Raw genomic sequence first — 27,358 nt, forward strand, 5'->3', positions numbered from 1 at the left:
ACCTACATACTTCTCAACATATAATCTGCAGATATGAGATCAGCATGACAACATCTAGCTCTAACCTCTCCCACCATCTCTCTCAAACCTTCTAACTCAGTCTAAAATTCAGCCCTGGATAGGCTACAATTTTTTTTTCAGCTAAGCATTAGGAAGGTTGACTCCATCGTCTTTAGCTCACAGCACAAGCTCTGTATCTCTTTACAGGCTCCATTACCCTTCCCATAGGCCACCTGAGGCTTACTGAGACTGTTCCCATTTAATCCTGAAATGAGGATCTGACCCAACAGCCTTGCACTACAAAGACTGCCTACTTCCACTGTGCATCATAGGCCACCTCCATCCCTATCTCAGCCCACCCAATGAAGCCATCATCCATGCCTTGGTCACCTCAAGACAAAACTACTTCAATGCTTGCCTAGCTAGTCTTGCATGCTCCACCTTCCATTATCCCCAGCTCATCTAAAACCCTGTTACTAATATCCCATCCTGCAAACAGTCCCAATTGATAAACCCTGTCTGCACTGTCCAACACAGTGTTTCTGTAGTGTAGTGGCTATCATGTTTGCCTTACACGCGAAAGGCCCCTGGTTCATAACCAGGTAGAAACATTATGGGAGGTGGTGGCGTAGTGGTATTGGGCTCATATTCCAGAGGGCTCATATTCCAGAAGCCCAGGGTAACGTTCTGGGGACCAGGATCCCAATTCCACCATGACAGATGATGAAATTTCAATTCATAAAAAAATCTCAAATTTAAATTTGTCCATGGCCTCACCACCCTACCTCTTGTAACCTCCCCTGGCATTAGAACCCCAATCACTAAATAATTGCTGAATCTCACTTTCCTTCACACTGGTGTAAGGTAATAAAAATATAACTGCAGCAAAATCAACTACTTCACACTGATGTGATAGCGTAACTGCATACATAGGTTCTGTCACACACATATAACTATCTTTACAAGCTCAAATTGTAATTATTTCTGTGATTAAAATATTTTTGCTTCAAAACAATGAATAACTTTCTTTAGGCAAATAGAGTACAAAGGTTTTGATTTGTCCCAAAATACCAAACAATGTTCAGTAGCCAAGTATTGCATAATTACCTGTAGCCTATCCAAATATAAAGCAAGCCTTATTTTTATTTAACACATTATTATTGCCCAACCAGAAGCACATAGAACATATTGCTTCAAGCTGAATAAATTTGAAAATATAATGATTTATAATGAAAATCAAGCAACGTGTATTTTATAATTGCCAGCAGAACTACATGATGGTTTCCCAATGGATGTCTGATTTACAGTAGTTAAGTAGTCTTTATATCTCTTTTGCTGACCACGACCAAATTACCTTCTAGTTATCAATATGCCAGTGAAAATGGTAGCATAGCAGTAACGTGACTGCACAAGTAGCTAAGAGGCCAAGGTTAATGCTCCAGAGACATGAGTTCAAATCCCACCATGGCAGCTAGGAAATTCCAATTTAGTTAATTCGTAAAACTGGAATAAAAAGCTAGTCTCATTAATTCAATAAGGCACCACACAAATGATAGGGGCACATGGAGCTGGGGGTAATATATTAGCAAAAATAGAGGGTTAGTTAACAGGGAAGACAGTAGGGGTAAACAGGGCATTTTCAAGTTGGCAGGTTGCAACTATTGGAGTACCATAATGATCTATGCTGGGGCCTGAGCTGTTAGAAACAATGCACCCAGAACAATGCATCTAAGCTTGCTGACATCATGAAGTTAGGTGGAAATGTAAGCTGTCAGGAAGACAGAGCCTCCAAAGTGCTATAGATAGGTTAAGTGAGTGGGCAACAAGGTGGCAGATGGAAAATAATATGTAGAAGTGTGAGATAATTCACAATGGTAGTTAAAACAGAAAAGCACAATAGTTTTAAACAACATGAATTTTCTAATTGTTAAAGTTCAGAGGGTCTTGGGTGAATTTGTACAAGGAACACAAAGTTAGCATGCAGGTATAGCAAGCAAGCAATTAGAAAGGCAAATGGTATGTTGGCCTGTATCACAAGAGGATTAGAGCGAAAGAATAAATAAGTCTTGCTGCAATTTTAGAGGACTTTGATGAGATGACACCTTGCTCTGGGCAGTTTTGGTCTCAATACTTAAGGAAGAATATATTCCCACTTGACATGATAATGAAGGTTCGCTAGGTTCACCATCTCAGGTGGATTACGTGAAAGTGGTGCGAACATGTGGTCCAAGTTTCAGAGGCACAAAGCATGATCATCAGAAAGACAGCTGATTGAACTGATTGAATTTTTTGAGGAGGTGACCAGGTGTGTAGATGAGGATAGTGCAGTTGATGTAGTTTATATGGATTTCAGCAAAGCCTTTGACAAGGTCCCACATGGGAGACTTATAAAGGCAAATGCACACGGGATGCAGGGTAATTTGATAAGGTGAATTCAAAATTGGTTTAGTTGTAGGAGGTAGTGGGTGATGACAGAAGGATGCTTTAGTGACTGGAAGTCAGTGTCCAGTGGCGTACCACAAGGATCTGTGCTCAGTCCCCTATTAATTGTCATTTATATAAATAACATAGATGACTATGTGGGGGGTAGGATTAGTAAGTTTACGGATGACACAAAGATTGGCCAGGTGGATAACAGTGAGGTTGAGTGTCTTGGGCTACAGGAAGATATAGACGGGATGGTAAAATGGGCAGACAAGTGGCAGATGGAATTTAACCCTGAAAAGTGTGAGATGATACACTTTGGAAGGAGTAATTTGACAAGGAAGTACTCAATGAACGGCATGGCACTAGGAAGCTCTGAGGAACTAAGGGACCTTGGCGTGTGTGTCCATAGATCTCTGAAGGTGGAGGGGCATGTTAGTGGGGTGGTGAAAAAGGCATATGGGACAGTTGTCTTTATCAATCAAGGCATAGATTACAAAAGTAGGAAGGTCATGTTGGAGTTGTATAGAACCTTAGTGAGGCCACAGCTGGAGTACTGTGTGCAGTTCTGGTTGCCACAGTATAGGAAGGATGTGATTGCACTGGAGGAGGTGCAGAGGAGATTCAGCAGGATGTTGCCTGGGATGAAATATTTAAGTAATGAAGAGAGGTTGGATAGACTTGGGTTATTTTCGTTGGAGCAGAGCAGACTGAGGGGCGACCTGATCGAGGTGTACAAGATTATGAGGGGCATGGACAGGGTGGATGGGGAGCAGCTGTTCCCCTTAGTTGAAGGGTCAGTCACAGGGGGCATAAGTTCAAGGTGAGGGGCAGGAGGTTTGGGGGGGTTGTGAGGAAAAACATTTTTACCCAGAGGGTGGTGAAGGTCTGGAATGCACTGCCTGGGAGGGTGGTGGAGGCGGGTTGCCTCACAGCCTTTAAAAAGTACCTGGATGAGCATTTGGCATGTTCATAACATTCAATGCAATGGGCCAAGTGCTGGTAAATGGGATTAGGTAGGTCAGGGGTTTCTCGCGTGTCGGTGCAGACTCGATGGGCCGAAGGGCCTCTTCTGCACAGTGATTCTGAGCTTAGTTGATGCCTCTCTTGGCCCAGAGGTGCTCAAGAGTTCTAGCTCATCACAAATGATAGCTGCCAGATCAACACCTGACAGGATATCAGCTCCAGAAAAGTAACACTGAGCTGTTCTATCCCACTCACTGGTCCCTGTTCGGCTTACAGCCAGAATCTTTTTTGCACTAGCAATGGTCTTCAACTGACTTGTAGTTGATGAAGTGCAACTGAAACGAACTGTAAACGCTGGGAAATGTTAGATGTTAGACTTGACATTTATGATACTCAGGACTGACAAACAGTCGGGAGCAAACTAAGTTTAAAATGTAACTTTTAATATTCTAATGAGCTTGTATATTGTATATGAGCTTAAATTACATACATAGAGTTACTTTTATTTTTTAGAATGGCATATTTTGAAACCAAAATGAGAGCTACAATTGAATAACAGTTAGTGGGTCTGTTTCCACAGCTAAATGCCATTGAACTGTGCAAGCTGATTGCCAGAATATTTATAAATTTGAGGACATTCAATAAAGAACTTGGAACTAGCTGCTCAACATCACACTCATTATTGAGTTTTTAATATCCTTAGATAAAGCATTTTGTTAAAGTGCTTTGTCAGCCAGTTAAAGGCAATGGAATAAGAGACAGCAGCAGCATGGCTACCAAGTTGGTTGAGTGACAGGAAACAGGGCATTGGTGAACAGCTGTTTTTTGGACTGGAAGAAGGCAGATAGTAAGGCTTCCCAGGGGTCAGTCCTAAAACCACTTATCTACACTAATCTAGGGTGTGCAGGACACAATTTCAAAGTGTGCAGGTGACATAAAACTTTAAGTATTGCAGGCCATGAGGAAAATGGAATAATGGAAAATGTCAAGAGGACATAGACATTCTGCTGGAATGGATGGACACGTCTCCATTTAAGTTCATTTTTCACAAGCGTGAAGTGATACATGTTGGTAGGAAAAACAAGGTGCCACAAAATAAAGTGTAGAATTCTAAAGGGGGTGCAGGAGCTGAGGAACCTGAGGGTATAAGTACACAGATCATTAATTACAGTAGGTCAAGTTGAGAATAAGGCATACAAGACATTGGGTTTTATAAACTGAGGCATGGAGTACTAAAGCAAGGAAGTGATGATAAACCTTTATAAAACACTGGTTCAGCCTCGACTGGAGCACCATGTCTAATCCTGGGCGCCACACTTTCGGAAGGATGTGAAGGCATTAGAGAGGCTGCAGAAAAGGTTTATGAGAATGGTTTCTGGGCTAAAGAACTTTAGTAACACGGATAGATTGGAGAGAGAAAGTTGAGAGATTTAGCAGAGGTGCACAAAAACCTGGGCAGAGTAGATGGAAAGAAAAGGTTCCCATTGGCAGGAGGATCAGTAACCAAAGGGCACAGGTTTCAAGTGAATGTAAATACGAGGACAAGGGAAAGTTTTTGTTTTGATAGACAGTGAGTGGTTGGGATGCGGAAGGTACTGGCTGGCAGGGGGGGCGGAGGCAGGGTCCATCGCGGCTTTTAGAAGAGAACTGGATAATTATCTGAAAAGAAAAATAAAACACGCCGGGGATAAAAGGGGAAAAGACAGGGGGAGCGGGACTGGGACAGCTGCTCCCTCGGACAGCTAGCATGGACAGGACCGGCCGAATGGCCTTTCGTGTTGTAACCATCAAACAGAAGGAGTCACATTGCATTGACGTGGCGCCTAGATTAATGGTGAACAGTCTCAAATAATAAAAACTCATTTTCCAGATGACCTGACCTGACCGGATCGGGGGCCGGGGGGGGGGGGGAGGGAGTGGGGCGCGGCCCGAGGGGGGAGGCCCCGGGGTGGGGGGAGGCCGGGGGAGGGGTGGGGGGGAAAGGAGTGGGGGGCGGTCCGAGGGGGGAGGCCCCGGGGTGGGGGGAGGGGGGGGAGAGTGGGGGGCGGTCCGAGGGGGGAGGCCCCGGGGTGGGGTGGGGTGGGGAGTGGGGCGCGGCCCGAGGGGGGAGGCCCCGGGGTGGGGTGGGGAGTGGGGCGCGGCCCGAGGGGGGAGGCCCCGGGGTGGGGTGGGGAGTGGGGGGCGGTCCGAGGGGGGAGGCCCGGGTGGGGGGAGGGGGGGGGAGAGTGGGGGGCGGTCCGAGGGGGGAGGCCCCGGGGTGGGGTGGGGTGGGGAGTGGGGCGCGGCCCGAGGGGGGAGGCCCCGGGGTGGGGGTGGGGGTGGGGTGGGGAGTGGGGCGCGGCCCGAGGGGGGAGGCCCCGGGGTGGGGGTGGGGGTGGGGTGGGGAGTGGGGGGCGGTCCGAGGGGGGAGGCCCGGGTGGGGAGAGGGCGCCCGGGTGGGGGGGAGTCGTGATGGTTTTAGATGGTCGGAAGCTGCAGAACTGAAGATGACTGGAACTTACCGAACGGTGAAGTTAACGCCGGAACTTGTGGCCGTTTCATACTAATGTTTAAATAGCTGCCCTGGTGAGCAGATTATACAACAGGAACTAAACCGGGTTCCACTAACTATCCTATATTCCCCGGCCACCATAGTTACAACCGCCGCTCTTTCAACCTGCACTTAGAACGTCAACTGCGTGACGTGTATTGATTGGCAACCAGGACAACCATAGGTAGGTCAGGGCTGGGATTTCGAATCGGGCTATCCTCCAATGGGAGGGCGGCGGGCGGGACATCCGGCAGCCGACCCGGGTTGTCCGTTGCTGGCGCGCGAGGATCGTTTTTCCAAACCGGGTTGCTCGAGCGCCGCGAACCGAGGCGGGAAGAGCGTGGCTGCCCATTGGCTGCTACACCATCAGGTGGCCCCGCTGTTCTTTCTAAGTGGGTAACGGCCATAGCAACGGATGATTGACAGGTGGCGGTCAGCGATGTTAAGAGAGGGAGATGGGAGATGGGGGGGGGGGGGGTGCGGGGGTGTGAGGAGCAAATCCTGCAGTGGCAGGAGCTCTTTCAACTCTTTCTTGGACTCGAACGCAAGTTCTGTCGAACGGTCACGAGGACTCGAAACGTCAACTCTTTTCTTCTCCGCCGATGCTGCCGGACCCGCTGAGTTTTTCCCAGGTAATTCTGTTTGTGTTTTGCTCTTTCTCTGTAACGTTCCAGATTTTGAGGAGCCCTGGAACGTTGGGAAGCTGTTTTAAAAGCATTTACGAACCCCTTGAATTGAGGATCCTACATAACTTTGTCAATAAGAATACCCATTAGCAACAGGGGAATGTCGAACTGGTGAAAATTATACGTAGTTCGGAAAAATCAGCTTATGAAAAATAAATTGTTAGGAATAATGGGTTATAAGAAGAGAAGGGAGAGGGAGGGGGAGGGGGGTGGGTGGTGTAGCAGTAATGTCACGACTGGTAATGCAGGGACCCAGGCTAATGGCTGGGGTTCAAATTCCACTGCAGCAGGCGGCATTTAAATTCAATTGATAAATGTGGATTATAAAACTAGCCTCAGTAATGGTGACCATAACAACCATCATCAGTTGAACCCCCTCTGGTTCACTAATGTCCTCAGGGAAGGAAATCTGCATGCCTTACGTGGTCTGGCCTACCTGTGACTCCAGACTTAGCAATGCAGTTGGCTCTTGACGGCCCTCTGCAATAGCCGAGCAAGCCACTCGGTTTAAGAACCATGTTATGGCATAGCCGCCGATGGTAACTGCTGAGTTGTTTAAATCCCAAAGGGAAACTTGAAACAACTGCCACACCTTGCTTTGCAATTTGTATAAATTTTGAGGCGCATGCCTTGAACTCAGTAGGAAAAAGACCACCAAATCTTATAGGTTTATTACCAAACTAAATTACACCTTTATTAATAGAAGAAATGATTTTAAGTACATACATATATCTACAAATTACTGCTATGATAACTTCTAAATCCCTTAATTAATCTAATTCCTAGTTACACTTTCGTTAAGACAACAGTAAGACACGTAGATTTTAAAAGACCCAGGCAAAGAAACATGATATCCTGAACAATCCAATTGAAAGTGAGTTTCCTTAACTCAGTTCTTTGTAGACAGTAGCTTAAGGTGTAGATGCTGAAGGCTTGTTAGAACACACTTGTTAGATCTTAAAATGCCCAACCACACAGCCTCCTTTGCATTCTCTTTTGAATGCAAATTCCCATTGTTTCACTATGCCTTTGGACTTTACCTCCATGATCATAAAAAATTATCATAGTACCAATTTTACTAGTAATCTTTGGGAAAAATAAATACACTTTCTGGATTTCACCTGGTTAGGTGACACATTTCTTTGAAAATAATCTAGTCTGGTTTATTTTAAAATGCAAATGTCCTTTTACACTTTACATTCTAAACTTCTCCCATGTTTACCTACTTTACTTTTCAAACCTAGCTCAACTTCTAATGCATCAAAGCCTTCCGACCAGCTGCCTTTAATCCAATTAAGTCCCCCTCTCTCTCTCTCTCTCTCTCTCTCTCTCACACACACACACACACACACACACACACACACATATACCACTATTTTACAACAAATTCCAATAAGTTTATTATATCTTCCAGACATCCCCCTCCTAATTGAAAAAGAAACCATCATAATTTAAAAAGACAGCTTCATTTTTATTTATTAACCCATTTTATACTATCTCCCATACTTATCTATATACTTACACTATTACATTACCAGATGCATGCATTAACATAATATATATACAAATCATTCATATCAACAGAAATCATTTCATTTGTGTCCAGGTTTTAAATGTCCAATTTTCCCTTTAAGCTTCAAATCTTGATAACGCATCTGCAATCAGATTTTCTCATTCTGCTACATGTATTATCTGTAGATTAAATGGTTGCAGTAATAAACTCCAACTGAAGAGTCTTGCACTTCTGTCTCGAAATTTGGCCAGAAGCTTTAAGGGATTGTGGTCTGTATAAACAATTGTTTCTGACAAATTGTTTGCAACATAAATCTCAAAATGCCACAATCCTAACACCAAACCCAAAGTCTCCTTTTTGATTGTTGAATATCTTTTTTGTACATTCGACTTCTGTGAAAAATACCCCATCAGTTTTTCAATTCCATTTTCTTGTAACAGTATGGCCCCAATGCCTATATCACTTGCGTCAATGGCCAAGTTAAATTGCTTGATGTAATTGAGAACTGTCAAAACTGGTGTTGTAATCAATACAATCTTCAAACTGTAAAATGCCTTCTGACACTCCTGTGTCCATGAAAACTTCTTGTTCTTTTTTAATAGTTCTGTCAATGGAGCAACCACACAGCTAAAATTTGGTACAAATTTTCAATAAAACCCACTCATGCCCAGAAATCTCAAAACTTCTCATTTTGTTGTAAACACAGGGAAATCTACGATAGCCTTGACTTTCACATCGCTTGGAGCCACCTGACCATGTCCAACGGTATGGCCTAGACATATAACTTGAGCTTTTACAAATTCACTTTGAGCCAAGTTTACCACCAAATTAGCTTCCTGTAATCGAGTAAATAATTCTTCCAGATGTTGTAAATGCTCCTCCCACATCTGACTGAAAACTATCAAGTCGCCAGTATGAACAGAACAATTGCTCAGACCTGCAATTACTTTGTCTGGCAGTCTTTGAAATGTTCCAGGTGCACTTTTCATACCATACCATATGACTTTAAACTAATATAGTCCATCTGGCATCACAAAGACCAATATCTTCTAGGCTTTCTCCGATAATGGTACATACCAATATCCTTTTAGCAAGTCAATCTTTGTGATAAATTTTGATTGTCCCACTTTCTCAATACAATCTTCCAACCGTGGAAAAGGATATGAATCTGCTTTTGTCACCACATTCACCTTTCAATAGTCCACACACAGTCTGTGTGTTTCATCCAGTTTCAGTACCAGCACAATAGGTGAACTCCAGTTACTGCAACTAGAGTCAACAATATCATTTTGAAGCATGAATACGATTTCTTTCTGTACTTGTGATAACTTTGCCAGATTGAATGTTGCCTTAGTGAAGATGAAACTTCTGCAGACACATCAGGTATAGCTAAATTTGTCCTTCCCAGCTTATTTCCATAAACAGATTTGTGTGTCCACAATAGCTTCCCCAAATCATTCTGACACTTGTCTGGAAGGTAACTCAATATTACATTTAATTTTTTGAGTACCCCTCATTGTCCTCTAGTTTGACTGGAGGAAAATCAATTTCAGAATCCTGCATTTATATTTCTTTCTCATTCTCATTATCTACCACCACTAACACCTCCTTTTGGTCCTCTTCCCTGTGAAAGTACTTTTTAAGCATATTTACATAACACACCCTCTGCTTCTTTCGTCAACCTGGAGTATTTATTAAATAATTCACTTCACTCAGCTCCTTTTCAATCCTGTAAGGCCCAATAAACCTTACCTTTAATGAGTCACCCAGTACTGGTAACAAAACTAATACTTTTTCCCCAGCAACAAAACTACAAGCTGTAGCCTTCCTATCTGTTTTCATTTTCATCACTTGCTGTGATATCTTTAAATGTTCCCTAGCTAACTTACATGCTCTGTCCAATCTCTCTCTAAAATTTGATACATAATCCAGGAGAGTAGTTTCTGAATTTTGACCCACCAATTTCTCATGCATCAATTTCAGTTGTCCTCTCACCTCATGACCATTGAATTAGTTCAAAGGGACTAAAACCAATCGATGCATTAGGAGCATCCCTCATAGCAATCAACAAGGATGGAATTCCCCACCCCAATCCTGTGGATAATCCTGACTATACGCTCTCATCATAGTTTTTAGAGTTTGATCATCTTTCCAAAGCCCCTTGTGACTCAGGATGATAAGCTGTTGACTTCAACTGTTTTATTCCCAAAATGTTCATTACTTCCTGTCATGAAGAGATATTAATATATATAATGTTATTGGAAATTATTTTAACTTGGACTTGTAGGGTCTGTGTGTGTGTTTCGATTAGATTAAAGCCAGCTAGTCTGGGTGCTTTGACGTATAGTAGTTTTGAGATGTTAACAGTAAGGTAGCAGGCACCTTTGCATTTTGTTGAATAAACCATTCAAAGACTGGGGGTGAATTCTTGCACCTAGCTAGGAGACACCAAGCAATATGTTACTAATAAAATTGGTACTATGAAAGGGGTATTATTGTTAGAAGAGGTTGGGTTCAAAGGGCCTGCTGATACAATGAGAATTTGCATTCAAAGGGAATTTACAGAAGAGTTTTGTGTTTGGAAGTTAGAGGCATGTGATATCTAAGCTGCCTGTAAGCCTACAACCATCTGCAAAGGAAACAAATTATAAGGAACCTCATTTTGCGTTTGTGCTTTGCCTGGTGTCTGTTTAAAGTCTATGGGTTATTGTTGCCTTGGTGAAGATTTTACGAGTGATTATTTTGGGGATTTGTTCAATAGTCATTATGGTAGTGATTTGTTGATGTATGTGTGTTTAATACCTTATAAAATTAATAAATGTTTAATTCAAGTTATATAAAAAAACCTCTGGAGGCTTTGTGGTTTCATTTCTGAATTCAGAGTTGTATCTCAAACATACCAATTAAAATATAGGTCATGACAGTTGTTTAAAGTTGTTATCTGGGATTTTAAATAACTCAGCCTTTACCAACTGCTGTGTCCTAACACTTCCTTAAATAGCTGTGACATGAAATTTGAACCCTGATCTGATTATATTTCTTTAGGAAACCATATCTAGTAAAAACAAAGTTAGTTAGCTCTTCCACAATTTCTTTGTTGTAATATTTCTCAAAGGTATTTCATCAGAAAATCTGATGGACACATCCATTATTGTCAGTAAGTACTGATTTCCACTTTTCATCTTAGGGAGGAGTCCTACACAATCAATCATGAGCCCAGTAAAAGGTTCTTCAAATGCTGGAATTGGAATTAAAGGTGCCAGCTTAATCACTGCATGTGGTTTCCCTATCACCTGACATGTGTGACATGTCCTACAGAATTTGACTACAACCCTATGCAACCCAGGCCAAAAAAATGTTTTTGTATCTTCGCTTGTGCCTTTCTAATTCCTAAATGTCCCCCATTGGAATTTCATGAGCTATCATAAGAATCTCATTTCTATATTGAAATGGTAGTACAATCTGATGCACCTCCCTCCAGCTTTTATTTGCTGAAACATGATACAGCCTCCATTTTCTCATTAAAACATTACTCTTAAGGCAATAATATTCTGGAATACATTTTGCCTCTGTTTCTGAGTAAGTTGTCTGATATAAATGTTTTCTTTGCAAATTATTTTTCTGTAACTCCAATAACCTCCTCGAGTTAAACACTTCAGTTGAATTATCTTCCAGTCTTCCTGAACAACCTTATCAAACACAGTGTCAGCTAATTGGACTTCCACACTTCTCCCTGCCTTTAAACTTCCAATTCTTCTTGTTTCAACTATGAGCCTGTTGTTATCTCACAATCTGGAAACAATCCAGGATGCTGTCTCTGCAACACCTTTGTTGAAAATATTTCTACAGGCGGCTCAACTACCATAGGCATCACCCACATCTGTGATCCACCTATATCATTACCCAGAATAAATTGAACCCCTGCAATGGGCAATTGTTCCTCTAATCCAACAATAACTTCACCTGTCTTCCACTTTTTTAAATTTACCTTCCACAATGGAATAGGTTTAACATCTCCATGAACCCCACTTATTATCACCTGTTCTTGCAATACTCCCTGTGAACAACAAATGTCACTACCTCACAACATGAGGTTTGACCAACTCCTGTGTCTCTTAAAATTTTATGATCTTTACCTACTCCACCCTGTACATATGGAAAGACTTTCCCCTCACACAAAATCTTTAACCATTTCTGCAAACTGCTCCTCAGAATTCTCTTGGTTAAATTATGAGCACATTCCCACTTCTTTATCTATTACTGGTTCTCTGTTTTATCTGTACACAAACTACTGGTTTTTCCTGTGCCTGAACCTCAGAACCCACAGTACTTTTACTTCTAGTACTTTTCTGCACCCCTATAATTCCCTGCAATTTCCAGCACAGATTTCATATGTCCAACTTTATGACAATGAAAGCTCCTCAATTTTCAAATATCGCTTCTATCCTTAGCATCTTCCTTTTTATTCTGAGCAAAAACTTCCTTCGAATTTCCCACCTACTTCTTTTCTTCCCTGACTACCCGCCTTCCTTTCATCTTCCCACTTTCTAATGTTTTCTGCTTTTTGACGAAAAGAAGGTTTAGCTCTATGAACTAACCCATAATCATCAGCTATCTCTGCTGCTTGTCTTACTGTTTGAACCCTCTGTTCCTCCACATGAGTTCTCACTACTCAAGGGATTGAGTCTTTAAATTCTTCCAAAATAATTACTTCCCTAAGAGCTGCATATGTTGTTTCTTTCTTTAATGCCCATATCCACTGGCCAAAATATTTTGTTTTGCTCATTCATACTCAATATAAGTTTACCCAGGCTGTTTTCTCATATTCCTAAACTTCTGCCTGTATGCCTCAGGAACCAATGCATATGCACTCAAAATAACCTTTTTTACCACATCATAGTTCACCGACATTTCTTCTGACAGTGAAGCATAAACCTCATGTGCTCTACCCACCAACCTGGATTGTAACAACAATGTCCAGTTTTCTTGTGACCGTTTCATCTGATTAGATATCTTTTCAAACGAAATAAAGAATGCTTCCCCATTTCTTTCTCAAATCTTCAAAGAGCTTGTACAAATTTAAACATCTTCCCACTGGGTTTCAGGTTAAATGTTTCTTTGTCATCAGAACTCTCCTCAGCACCTGATGTCTCCTTTTTAAAATTCAGCATTTTTGACCAATATTCTCTGTCTCTTTCCTTCATTCCCTCTTCCATTGCTAACTTTTCCCTCTGGAGATCAAGTTTTTGCATTTCCATTTCTTTGTGAAATAATCTATCTTTTTCCCTTTCTTTTCCTGCTGCCTCTAGTTCCAGTTTTTGTCATTTCCAATTCTTTTTCCTTTTCATTTGCCTCCAAATCAAGTTGTCACTGTTCCTTTACCTGTTCAAATTTAAGCCTCTTCATTTCTAACTGAAGTCTCACTACCTCCAGCTGTGACTCACCTGTGTCAGGTATCACTTCCAACTTTATAGCTGTGCTATACCTTCAGTTATGTCTGCTTTCTTAGCGCCTACAGGTAAACTCAATTGTAATTTATCCGCCAATTCCATTAACTTAAGTTACCTTTTGTAAACCAGCCAAAGTTAGAATTTCAACTCCCAGACAAGTCTGAGCAACTGCTTAAGCCATATTGCAGTCTCACCACTTCAAAAAACCTCACACCAATTCCTGAATTCAAAGTGCTTCTCATATTCATAACTTTAAGATTCACCAAATCCAATCCAATCAAGGAATTTCAAATGTATCCCGTAAAGAGCCCCCAACTATGTTATGGCACAGCCGATGGTAAATGCTGAGTTGTTCAAATCCCAAAGAAACTTGAAATAACTGCCACTACTTGTTTTGCAATTTGTATAAATTTTAAGATGTGTGCTTTGAATTCAGTAATAATAAGACCACTGAGTCTTATAGGTTTCTTACCAAGCTAAATGACACCTTTATTAATAGAAGAAATGATTTTAAATACATACTTAGATCTACAAATTACTGCTATGACAACTTCTAAATCCCTTAATTAATCTAATTCCTAGTTACACTTTCGTTAAGACAACAGTAAGACACATTGTTTTCTCTTTGGCATGTGTAGGCGGGCCCTGCACACCAACACATAAAATAACGCGCAGTGATGTCAGGCGTGCATCCTGACATCACCGCGTGTCATTCAGATCTTCCATTCGGTGGGCCTGCGCTGGAGGCAGTTGCGTGTCCGCCGAACTGTCAAAGGCCTGTTAAGGCCATTAATAAACCAAAAAAACTAATTATCAACACTGCCCATCCAATCCCAAGTGGCCTTCGCGTTTTTCATGAATGGTTGAGGTTTCATGAAGGTTTTATTAAATTAATAATTTTTTTTTACACATTTCATAAACATGTTCCAGCTCGTGACCCTGTCCCATGAGGGAACATGTCTAACTAGTTTCAATCTTTATTTTAAACTTTCAAGTTGAAGGTAATCTCCCTGAGGCAGCTCTGTGCCTCAGGAAGATTTCTGCGTTCTTTGGTGCACATCAAGAGCGAGCGCAGGCCCTGATTCTCCCTTCTCCCCCCGCCCGCACAGGTGGTGCTGGGCGCTACCAGGTGTGCGTCACACTGGTGGGCCTTAATGGGCCTGCCCATGTGAAATTGCGGCGTGCAGCCAATCCGCGCCTGCCCATGCCCACGCCTGACCCCCAGGCAGAAGATTCTGCCCATAGATTTTAAAAGACCCAGGCAAAGAAACAATCAATCCCTGAACAGTCCATTTCAAAGTGAGTTTCCTTAACTTCAATTCTTTGTAGGCAGCAGCTTGAGGCATAGATGCTGAAGGCTTTTCCCACTTGTTAGATCTTAAAATGCCTGCCCTTACACAAAGTCTTCTCTCCTTTATACATATTTTCTCCTTTGAATGCAAATTCCCATTGTTTCACTATGTCTTTGGAATTTACCTCCCTGGTCATAAAAAAAAGAATTTTACCAGTAATCTTTGGGAAAAATAAACACACTGGGCAGAATTTTCCGTTTTCTGGTCAAGCCCGACCAACTCGGTGGTGAGCCGGTGGCCGATTGCCACTGGAGAAATGGGCCTTGCCGCCATTTTCCACAGGCGGGCCAATTAAGGCCCACCCAGTGGGTAGGCGACCCCCATGGAGAAGGGGAAAATAGTCGTGGGGGTGGGCGGCCTCAGACCGCCGGTTCCAATTGGGAGCCTGCAACCTGTATAAAGAGTGGCCAGGCAGCCTGCTTGAGGCAGTGCACCATGGCCACTTGTGGAGAGAGGGAGGGAGGACTGATTGGACAGCAGCATGAGCAGGCGGAGGGGGTCAGGCTGCAGGAGAGGCCAGCGGGGGGGGGGTCACAGTGCACCCCCCCCCCCCCCCCCCCCCCCACCCCCGATTTTCAGATGCCTGCCCTGCTGTCCTCCTGCAAGAGGTGTGTATCCGTCATCACATGCGCTATCCGGAGGATGGGAGGGCCCCCAATGACACCAGCCAGGCTTGGGAGGAGGTGGGTGATGCTGTCAGTGCCCATGATGATGTGCGGCGCACTGGCACCCAGTGCAGAAAAAGATTCAATGATTTGCTGCGCTCTGGATGGGTGAGTACCATGTTGTTCTTGGCCATGTGACCAGAAGGCAGCCTTAGCCTTTGAGCCCCCTCCACCATATTTTGCTGTCATTACTGCATAGAGCATCTGTCGCACGCTGGGTGGGCAAACGGGTACTGACCATGCTCACATCAGCCTTAGTGGTTGAGGTGAAGAAGGGTTCTCCCTGCAGCATATGTTGGTCTTTGTGGCATTTGAGTAGTTTGGGGGCAACCTGCAGGGGAGGCTGCTAGACACATACTCAGAACCCCAACACATGTCTTATTGATGGTGATGAGATGGTGGAAGGGGAGCTTCAAGGTGTCTTGGCCAAGAGCCATCTGCTGGCCTCAGTGCCACACCTAGTTGCATCTCCTTGTCATGGGCCCGTCTGCTATTCAAAGTGATAGACGCTGAATGTGTCCAAGGTGGCCGTTGGGGGAGGGGGTTGGGACCAGTCATACTATCTTCTGGGGATTGATCACCAGTAGTGTGGACAGGAGCCGCTGGAGGCCTCAGATGGGCCACTGTGGTTGGGGTGCGGCGTGCACGTGCAGAGTACATGAGCGATCAGCCCCAATAAATCCTCTTCTCTGTTTTGCAGGCAAAAAGTCTCCACAATGCCTGGGAGCACCAGAGGACTGGAGGTGGGTATGCCCTCCTGCAGCGCCTCACAACCTTTGAAGAGCAGGCCATGGAGCTGGGCAGGAGGCAGGAGGCCAGGGAAGATGGGGGCGGTGAGGCTGGGTTCCAGCGGGCAGGTATTTGAGGGCCACAGTCCCATCCACTCTGTCTGCCCATCATCCAAACCACTGATGGTTGCTGCAATCATTAATGCTGAAACTCTGCTCATTCACAGACTGATACATTCTGACGTGTGGGTCATACAGAAGGGACACTCGTCCCCTTGAGGATTCGCATCTCCACCACCTTCCAAAGTCACTTTATCCCATTTGTGACCACTATCCCCATGGTCTAACATACCATTGGATCGCTGCTGCACAGCCAAAGACATTTTGCATCTGAGGGGGTTTGGGATCTCCACCACCCTTTCAGCCAGTGCGCCCCACATTACTCTGTCCAAAAGCTCCTCAGCACCTCACCTGTGAACCTCATGACACTCAACTTAGATAAATGGCACCACGTTACTCATCCCTGCGCCAAGGGGAAATGTTGCCTTCTGCCCACCCGGTCTAAGCCCCTCCGTCAATCTCTCAATCTCCTGTGATCCACAGCAAATGTCGCTACTGTTTGCGATGTTTCCTCAGCCCCACAACTATCCAGGCCAGAATGCATCCAGGTCAGGTACCTCTGCACTCTCCCCACTCCAATGGTACATAACATGCCATGTGGCGTTCCTGAGGCCATCTGACCAGCCTGTCTGCATGTGCGGTTAATGGTTGGGGCTCCTCTTGACTCTTTTCCACCTCACCAATGTTCATCTCCTTAGGGTCTTGAAGGGTGATCAACTTATGAGGCTGAGGGGGGAAAGGGATGAAAGGTGTTACTGACTGTACGCTAACTGATGCACTGTCCTTGTTGTTAATTTCAGCATCACCATCAGAGTGAGCTGCACCTCGACACTGCAGCCCCCCCTCCACACCTGAGGGCTAACGTGTGAAACTTGCGGCACATCATTTCAGCCAGCCAGGCATCAGCGCAGACACACACACCTCGGTGGGGACTTTACCGTCAGCTATTGTCCCGGGTCACAGCGTAGAGGGCGCATCACAATCGCTGGAGGAGATGGTAGGGGCAGAGAGTGCCGATGGTGCCAGCAGCTGGAGGGCTGCAGGGGACCAGGCACATGCTGAGTCCGGCACTTATGACGTCCCTCTGGAATTGTCCCCAATGCAGCAGCTGCAGGACAGGCAGCAGGAAGTGCATTTGCATCTGGCAGAGTTGCATGAGGGAATGCTTCAGTTGCTCTCTGCAACGGAGGATCCAGGCCGAGTGCATGTGAAAGCTTGACCCCCAGGGCAGAGCTTCAGGCTTCCTCCAATGAGATTGGTGACTCTGATAGAGAGGGGCTTCAACTGAATGGACCATTTTATGATTGGGATATGCTCTGACCTGCAACCCTCGCAGCCATACTGGCCACAGGTGGTCATTCCCAATGTGGGAGATGTTGTGGGCACCAAGCGTTGGTACTCGGTGCCCATGCATCTGCGGTGAGCAGGGAGGTCGAAAGGGACCTCACGTCAGTGCAGCAGCTGCCTGTCATCACTGTGAGCTCCTCTCAGGGCGCTCCGGACGAGGGCAGTGGCTCCTCCACCCCACTGCCAGTCAACGTTTCTTCTGTTGAGGCTGCGACAACTAGAGGGGTACCAGTTCAGGAACTGGTCACTCCCTCCCAGGCGAAGCCATCACAGGCTCCACGAGCCAGAGGACGCCTGCCAAGGTCATAGAGGCCAACAGGACAGCAGAGTCAGCAGGCTGTCTCTCAAGCCACTCCGAGCGATGGGGCAGCACCTAGACATAGCACCCGGAAACATAAGCATAAGGCCCGTTAGGCACTCCACGGGTATGTCACTGGTGATTTTGTGTTGCCCTTAGAATAGGGATTCAAATTTTTCTTATTGCAATGGAGTGTTGTTTGCTTTTCTTTTGAACAGAATAAAGTCCACCTTTTTTACCATGGCTGAGGGCCTTTTGTTTGTGGTGCATTTTTCTTTTTCACATATTTATCATGAGTGTTTGAGGGGACATTGAAGTTTCTGTACTAAGCCCTTAGTTGCAGCTGAACAGGTGGAAGATGTGCCACCTAAATGCTGCGTGTGGAAGTGCCAGGCAATGCTGGTCCTGCTGATCCATGTGTGTGGAGCTAGCTGAAGGTTCTTTGGATTAACTTGTCCCAGGTGTCGCTGTCTTCTTGGTGTAAATGCGGTTCATCGTTCTGCCCCTCATCATCGCCCTGAGGCACTGCTGGATTCATCATGTGCAGCCTCATCCAGGGCGTCAAGGTCTTCATCGTCAATTCCATCCCCCCTTTCCAGCGCAAGATAGTGATAGTCTGCTGCACCCTGCACAATCAGAGACACATGATCTGGGGGTACTGGAGTGTACACCCTGAGCGGTCCACGCAACGGAAGCGCATCTCGTGAAGACCGATGGCTCTGGCTCCTATTGTACCGCTGCTCAGCTTCTGTTCTTGGATGGTGGAGAGGTGTCATGAGCCACCTTCTGAGGGGATAGCCCTTGTCACCCAGCAGCCATCCATCCAGCCGGGCTGGAGCACTGAAGAGCCCCGGCACCTGGGAGTGTCTGAGGATGTAGGTGTCGTGGGAGCTGCCTGGGTACCTTGCACAGACTTGTAGCACCAGTATCCTGTGATCACACACTATCTGCACGTTCATGGAGTGGAAGCCCTTCCTGTTGACGAAGGCACCGGGCTCACCTGCTGGCGCCTTGATGGCCATGTGTGTACAGTCTATAGCACCCTGGACACGGGGGAAGCCAGCAATGGCCGCGAAGCCTCTGGCTCGCTGTGCCTGACTTGCCTGGTCGCAGCGGAAGTGGATGAAGGTCAATGCCCGTCTGCACAAAGCGTCTGTGACCTGCTTGACACAAGTGTGGACAGCTGATTGGGATACACTGCAAAGATCACCCACCAACCCCTGGAAGGAGCCAGAGGCATAGACGTGGAGGGCAACTGTGAGCTTCAGAGCTGCTGGCATGGGGTGTCCGCCCACACAGTTAGGGGAGATCTTAGGGCCAATCATCTGACAGATAGAGTTGACTGTCTCCCTTGACAGTCAGAGCCTCATTCAGCACTGCACCTCAGTCATATTGAGGTAGCTGCTTCGCCGCCTGTAAACCCTGGCAGCAGGATAGTGGCATCTTCTGTGGACCCTTGCACCTTGGACAACCTCTTGGCCCTGCGCCCCTTGTGCCTAGCCTCCCAAAGGTGGCTCCACTGGAGGATGATTGTCCAGTTCTGGCCTCCTCCTTATTCTATCCCTCCCTTCCTCCTCAGGGGATCTGCCTCCAGTGGAGAGGTCAGAACCCATACCCCCATGCTAAATGGAGGCCTCTGGAAAGCTGCAGGCCTGAGAAAGATTACTTATCTGCAGACTGGTTTCAAAGTACACAAAAAGCTCTTGGAAATCGATGTGAACTGCTAACAATCACACAGGCACCTTTTAAACACTTTCATCAATTAAAACTTCATGTAAAACATGAACAATCCCTCTGAGTCCACATATCCCGACATTGCATTAGTTTTCTTAAATAATCTCCTACCCGCCTGCCCATTGGGCCTGTGCTCCGACCTGAAGTTCGCACGGGCTCCTCAAAATCCAGGACAATTGGCAAGTTAAGGGCCTTAACAAGGCCTTTCATTAATGGCGGGCGAACGTCCCACTGCTGAGCACGCCTGCTGACCAAAATATCGCCATGCCACGCGCTGGCGTTGGCACACTCACACGACATTTTAAGCGCTGATGTGCGGGTAATGCCACTCACATGTCAGCCAGAAAATTCTGGCCCCTGTTTCTGAACTTCACCTGGCTAAATTGACGCATTTCATCCCTCTTTTGAAAACAATCTAGTCTGGTTTATTTAAAAATGCAAATGTCCTTTTACACCTTACATTCTAAACTTCCCCATGTTTACCTACTTAACATTTCAAACCTAGCTTATTTTCTAATACACCAAAGCCTCCAGACCAGCTGCCTTTAATCTAATTAAGTCGCTCTCTCTCTCTCACTAACACACCCACACCCACACACACACACATAGATATGGCTATTTTACAATAAATTCCAATTACATTTTATATCTTCCTGAGAGGCAATTAGGAATGGGCAACAAATGCTGGCCTTACTAGTAACGCCCAGGTCCCACGAAAGAATAAAAATAATGAGCAGGAAATTTTTGAAGTGATATCTCCATATCACTACTTATCCAGCACCTTACTACACACTCTAAGATCCTTTTAATGAACGTGTTAAGGCCTTTTGCAAGTTCTGTCGCAGGGTCATGAGGACTCGAAACGTCAACTCTTTTCTTCTCCACCGATGCTGCCAGACCTGCTGAGTTTTTCCAGGTAATTCTGTTTTTGTGTTAAGGCCTTGGATGCTTTTATTGGATGGGTTGCTTACATCAAGACATCCCTCGACAACCAAGAATGTCCTGTTGTCAGAACAATAGGGTGGGGGAAATGGAACATTTTGTACTGACAGCATCCAGAAGAAAACCCAATAGCATGAAGACAAGAATAAACTTAAGCACAGCCCACAAACATGTGCCAGTCAACCAACACGGGCTTCTAAAACAAAAACAGAATTACCTGGAAAAACTCAGCAGGTCTGGCAGCATCGGCGGAGAAGAAAAGAGTTGACGTTTCGAGTCCTCATGACCCTTCAACAGAACTGATCTTTCTTTACAAGGAGAGGGAAATATAAGCTGGTTTAAGGTTGGGGGGGGGTGGTGTTAGGATAGGAGCAGATCATCAAAAGAAACACCAGGAGAGAAATGGAAAGCAATGAAGGTGAACAAGGCAAAAGAAAACACGGGCTTCTGTTGATTTAAATCCTGTTTGTATTGTGTCAAGGTGAAATTTCAATTTCATGATCAGCAACCTTTATTGAAATCTCAATTGTTCAGAATGTAGGAAGTTGTGCAGGGTCCGTATGTCCTTCCAGATTTGCTGCACAGTGCAACAGAACCTCAGCAAAGCATGTTTTCAGTAGTGGAGCATTAATTATAGTGAAACCTGCAAAGATTCATATTTCTTCCACCAGAGGGAGACACATTGTTGACAATTAGGGGAGAAAAATCTTTTGAAAATGTAGCTGTGAAGATAGCTTACTGTAGTTTCAGATGGTGACTCATCGCAACATTAAAGGCTCAAAGCAGTATTTCATATTAATTGTATTCATGGGTATCATTTGGGATTATTTCAGAGGAACAATTGCATTTCTGTTCAGGATTTTTACATCAAATTTATTATGCTATGAAATCTATCATAAAAATTGGAATAGTACTGTGTTCTAATGTATACATTGTATTAGTCCTTTTACAATTTCTTTGACATTATAAAGTGAAACAGTTAAAATGTAAAAATTGGCTGAATAATTTAAAAAAATAAAAACAAAAAAACTGCGGATGCTGGAAATCCAAAACAAAAACAGAATTACTTGGAAAAACTCAGCAGGTCTGGCAGCATCGGCGGAGAAGAAAAGAGTTGACGTTTCGAGCCCTCATGACCCTTCGACAGTTCGGTCGAAGGGTCATGAGGGCTCGAAACGTCAACTCTTTTCTTCTCCGCCGATGCTGCCAGACCTGCTAATTTAAAAAAAGGCTGTTCACTATTTTGTACATTTCTCATTATAAAAAAAACACAAAGCGTTATTAGGTAGCAGTGAATAAAATAACCTTTTATTCTTCACAAAAGTGCACAGCAGAGCTGCACAGAATTATTTACAAATGACACTGCAATTGAAGTCATGCACCATTTAAAATTTTTCAGCCTTAAAAATACTTCATTAACTGATTTGCTTTAATAAACTGTTTCAATTAGATGGAGTCATCATGCAACGGAAATATCTAGTATCCGTTCTTTGAAGTCTGGCACTAAGTCAGACAATGGCAGACATGGGAGAAGAACAGTAAAAGAAATCTCATAATCGTGCCATGCTTTGATACAAGGATGAAAATAATCGTCACATTTATATTGTTCTTCAATGTGGAAACTCAGCCAAAAATATTACTCTGCTTCTGGAATTCTAATTTTCTCTTTGTTACCCTTCACAATATACAGCAAGCGGATACACTTATAGAATTAACAAGCCATATCCAAAATTATCCACTATTTATCATTTACAAAAAGATTTGTCTGATCCTGCACAGGTTTTGTTTTCCTAACAGCTTCAGAACACTAGTAAATAACATAACTTGAAGGTGAAAAATCAATTTTCCATTAGAAATATTTAACTGATTTATTTAATATGCATATGTAAATACACACGTACGTGTATATATAATATATTTGTGATAAATCTTTTAATATTTCAAAAGAAAGAGAAACAGTAAAGCCCTGCATTGGTAAAGTGCTTTTCAAAGCAATAAGGGATTGATACTCAAAATGCAAATGGTCTTAGCACAGAGCAAAGCAATACTGAACTCCATTCCATTTCCTAAAGGTTTTTGCTTCCTAGAATTCTGGTGTAAAGGCAGTGAAACAGGTTTCAAACAAAAGCGGACCTGTATACAACAAATTAAACCATTTGTAAAAGAAAAGCTTCTTCATATGCTGTAATATCTCTTTAGAATCAAGGCACATTTTTATGGTCTGCAGCTCATTAGGATTGGCTTTTGCATGTTCTCAATGCCATTTGTGCTTAGAAATAAAGAAAACAAACATTCACACAGTATATGTGATTACTCTGTTGTTATTTCTTGATTTATGTTCCTAAAATATCATTATATACACTGACACATGTTAAAGTTATTACTTTCTTCTAGCAAACACTTTAAGTCAGAAGTGCAAAGTGATTGTGATCATTGCAGCCCACAATATCTTTTTTTACATTTTTTAAATTTCTTGAAAGGAACTACGCAGTCAGTCCATGGTTTCCCACTAATAAGACAGCTTTCTGAAATATTCTGGCAAGTGCAAATGGCTATATCCAAAAGCAAACTCCTTTGTCCAAGTTCCTTACTGTTTGTTTTAGACAGTTCTTTTAAGATAGAGTTCATTTCCTGATGAGATGATTGGCAGCTGGTTGTCCACATGGTAGCTGATCAAATGACTGACACTATCAAATATCCGGTCCTTTGTTCTCACCTTTACAGAGAAAAATAGGGAGGCAAAACACTTTTAAATAAAGTAAATTAAATTTAAGGATACATTTTAGTTTTCATTAAAACAAAAAATTCTGCAATGTAAAGGATGCAAAATGCAGTGTTCCATGTTTAGATAATTAAAAACAATAAGATCAATACTGGTAAATATTGGACTGGGGGCATGGTAAAAGTAAGCACATGAGGCACAGCTGTCAGTATGAGCTATATTCAATTTAATAAACAGTTCAATGATTATCTATGATTGGAAGCTTTTTTTGGGAAGAATCTGCGAAGGAAACAATAAACACCTTTATTGCTGCAGGTACACAGGAGGAAGCAAGACAGTTAAATAAGTGCCAAAGTTCCTATTACCTTCAAAATTATTTCTCTGTACTTGGAGATTTTTTTTTTGCTGCCTGCAATCATTTTCTCCAGTCTCTATGATCTCTGTCTGCATTTGGCAATCATTTCTGTTTCATCCTATAATAATTTTCTCACAGCACCTGACCTATTCATTGATGCCTTTAATATCATTTCTAAACTGCAGAATAGAGTTCACACCGCCTCAAACATTTTGCCTTAAGCTCTGTTGGCATAAGTCTGCATTAGACAGCATAATTGGAATGAAAAGAAAGGTAACAGTTTAAAATTGGACCAAAGAAATAGAGAAATGCTTGTTTTGTTTTGTCTGAAAACTTGCCCTCAAAGCCCCTAATGCTGGGGTAAAGTCCCATGGGCTTGAGAAGCTTTTAAGTACAATTGTCCAGCTGGCCAACTCAAACTATCATCAGTGAATGCTAGCAGACTATTTGTCAATACAGGTTTCCACAGCTTAACCCAAACCCATTCTCACCCAATCTCAGCACAGACAGACTTTCCATCAGGGATCACCAGGTAATGATCAGGAGTGGGAACTTTGGATGGTTTTTCCCTTCTTGGGCTAAGGTGGTGAGGTCAATTGCAGTGGCCCTCCCAACTGAGATAAGCTAACTCAGCACTGGCTTGGGACCAAATCTAGGACCTTCTGGTCTGTCTGAATGAGTGCCAGCTTGGTCAGTGTAGTTATGCAGTAAGCCATCAGGGAAGCTATGATTATGGGCTTAATGGAAAATCAGAAAGAACATTTTTACCATGGTGGAAAGAAATAAAGGAACAAATTAGGAAATAATACAATAGAAATGCAAAACAGTAAATTATTTAGTAATGCACTACACTTTTTAAAATCGTAATAACAAAAGCCATGACAAACAGAATATATAGAGGAGGCACTCTACAGGAATGGCTGAACATGGAATATTAAATACTTAAATGGGTTAGTCTAAACATTTGTAAGACAGATTTATTGAATGAGTGTCAGACATTTCCAGGACTGAAAAATATTTTCATATTGCGCTCCTTCTTAGAATATATTACTTTTTAAAACAGATTTTGGGACTTTTAAAATTAATTATATTTTTACTTATTTGAGGGTGGAAGGAAATTGTTGGAGCAAATAACTCAAGAGCTATAAGAGAATGAACATCTGAAACACTTAGGGCCATAACTTGCTTTTTTCCCCTCTGAAAAAAAAATTAAAAAGGTTAATTATAGAAAATATAAAATTAAAACTACAGGTGTGCATACTTTTTTTAAATTGGTTGACAAACATTCAAATTGGCAGCAACTGGGGCAGACTTGGGGAAGTCGCCACCCAGACCCCAGCCCCATCTGACCCAAACATACCCAACTTGACTCCCATTTGTAACCCCAATCTAACCAAGCTCTCACTAATGGCTCCTACTCAATATGATCCAAACCAACTCAAATTTGGAGACACCTGGAATTCTACTCTGTCAGCTTATACATTCAAATAAATGACCTAACAAGTCATTAAATAGTGGACCAGTACACAGTAAATTAAAACATTTGAAAAAGACTCTATCATCAAAAGAGTGTCCACTAAGTCCATTAATCTTAATATATGGAGACACACATATGGAGAATAAATCGATTTTTTTTCAATCAAGTTCTCATGCAGTCACGTGAACAACTTGTGGCTAGCTTGTTACTAAAATTCTCATGCCTTAGGCTCAGCCAATGTCAACAGCTCAGTATTTCAAACAGGGAAAATATGTGGCAGGGAATGAAATATACAAAAGAATAAGAAGGAATGTCAGAACTTATAAGTGTAATCTTTTTGTTTCATATAGAGATGCCTAGGTGAAGTTTATACTGCAGGCGTCAAAATGCATCAACCATCAAGACCAATGAAAAGCTAGTGGTCATGACCTGCAGGTGACAGGATAGGGTTTTAAAAACTTGGAGACTGTGGCTATTTTAAGTATACACGAATCCTAGAGTTTCAGTGTGATAGCAAAACTTAGTTCACATAAAACTACAGGGACTGAACTTTCTCTGCCATTAAGTTTTACAGAGCATTACTATTCAGCTGTGTTTATTTTTATTAAACATAAATAAAAGGATAGAGAAGTAGTCAGCAATAATATAATAATTAAAACAGCAGTAAAGAAAAGAAAACTTTGATTAAAATTACACATACACAAAAAAAATCTAAGGTAAGGGGTTTGGATTGAGATTTTCATAGCTCCAGGAACAGTGTTAGTGAAAGCACACGTACCCTGTCCATGGTCTTTTTGCTGCAGTTATGCACATTGTTAAGGTGCTTCCTTCATCAACAATGTTGGCTACAAATTGGCAAGAAATTAACAATTCATAATCACAAGCTAACTTAAATTTATGATCGAAACATTTCAATGCTTGCATGATAGAGCAAAACATGTTTACTCAAAACCTCTGCAGCAGTTAGCTTGCCAAAATGAAATGGGTATGTATGACATTTAGATACTTTAGTAATTGCTTAATAAAAATTTTTTTAAAAAAGCAAGTTGCTTCTGCACCCTTAAATCTTACCAAGCCTTCAGGGTCCACCAGTAGCAAGTGCTTAGCTTGTCCACCCTGCAGCCCGGTCAGGACATATTGGTCTGGTGTGGTCATGCTTTCCCGCACCAGAAAATCACCATCTTTTATCAGCAGCCTCTCAGCTTCCTGTCTGCTCATCCTTCCACGGTACCAGATTTCCTTCATCAGCTGTGCCCTCATGGAAGACAGGGTAGTGGGCAATGGAACAGCTGTAGAGTTGTTGACTGTTGCACTGCCCTGAGCAACATCAGCATGTTCTATGATCAGAATCACAGTTTGGAAAATTATACTGCGCAGTCACGCTTATTTACTACAAAAAGACTAAAACTGAGAATGATAAAAATTATTCAATTTAACACAGGCAGAGGACAAGTAGTGTACAGCACATATATCAAACCTTAGTCTCGGAATGTATCTGGAATTACACTGTATTTCATCATCGCAGTACTTCTGATGTTCCTTTACCAATTTTATGTACTTTTCTAACGATTGTAACTCATGTGGGCACATAATTTCCAGAAGCCATCAACTTTCTGGACCCCAATATTATGACCATTTTCCAGGTGTAAGCCTGGGCAGTGACATTTTTAGGATACTTAACAATGGCAGGCAAGGCAAGAGATCAGAGCTAAGTCTAATTGTGGCCTCATCTGACACAGTAACAGGTCAGTGATCAGGTTGACAGTTATGGCTGAGTTTTCTCTCCCCAGCCCAAGGATGCCCAACACCAACTAAAGCATCTCCAGTAATGCCTTGTTGTGTTGGGCTAACTCAGGACAGACCAGCAAGTAAATCTGTGAACTTTGCAAATTTTATGGCCATGTCCCATACTATATTGTCCATTGAGCCATCAGCAGGACACTCTAAACAAATTTTTAAATCAAATATTAATAGCGTAGGGATTATTTTGTACTGTTTTTAAGCATATCAATTTTGAGATGTTCATATCATGTTAAAGCATTATTCAAT

General features: G+C 43.0%; 2 protein-coding genes and 1 non-coding gene across 9 annotated transcripts in view; 1 reads left to right on the top strand and 2 right to left on the bottom strand.

Moving 5' to 3' along the window:
- cep152 (centrosomal protein 152) overlaps nt 1-6,063 on the bottom strand; it is a 100,560-nt gene extending 94,497 nt beyond the window's left edge. For all 5 annotated transcript variants that reach the window (XM_041175286.1, XM_041175285.1, XM_041175287.1 and 2 more), the window contains exon 1: nt 5,892-6,063. The gene's annotated coding sequence lies outside the window, so the exon portion shown is untranslated. The remainder of the gene's footprint in view (nt 1-5,891) is intronic.
- Nucleotides 539-611, top strand: trnav-uac. The gene has a single exon. It is a non-coding gene; the product is annotated as a tRNA-Val (tRNA).
- A 15,978-nt stretch (nt 6,064-22,041) lies between the features above and the next one.
- Nucleotides 22,042-27,358, bottom strand: part of LOC121270042 (SHC-transforming protein 1-like) — a 277,773-nt gene continuing 272,456 nt past the window's right edge. For all 3 annotated transcript variants that reach the window (XM_041175364.1, XM_041175363.1, XM_041175359.1), the window contains 2 exons: nt 26,381-26,646; nt 22,042-23,471 (listed from right to left, as the gene is read on the bottom strand). In XM_041175364.1, the coding sequence (XP_041031298.1) occupies nt 23,355-23,471; nt 26,381-26,646 (383 nt within the window). In that variant the 3' untranslated portion in view covers nt 22,042-23,354. The remainder of the gene's footprint in view (nt 23,472-26,380; nt 26,647-27,358) is intronic.

Source organism: Carcharodon carcharias, chromosome 26, assembly GCF_017639515.1.
Source record: "Carcharodon carcharias isolate sCarCar2 chromosome 26, sCarCar2.pri, whole genome shotgun sequence".
Classification (NCBI taxonomy): domain Eukaryota; kingdom Metazoa; phylum Chordata; class Chondrichthyes; order Lamniformes; family Lamnidae; genus Carcharodon; species Carcharodon carcharias.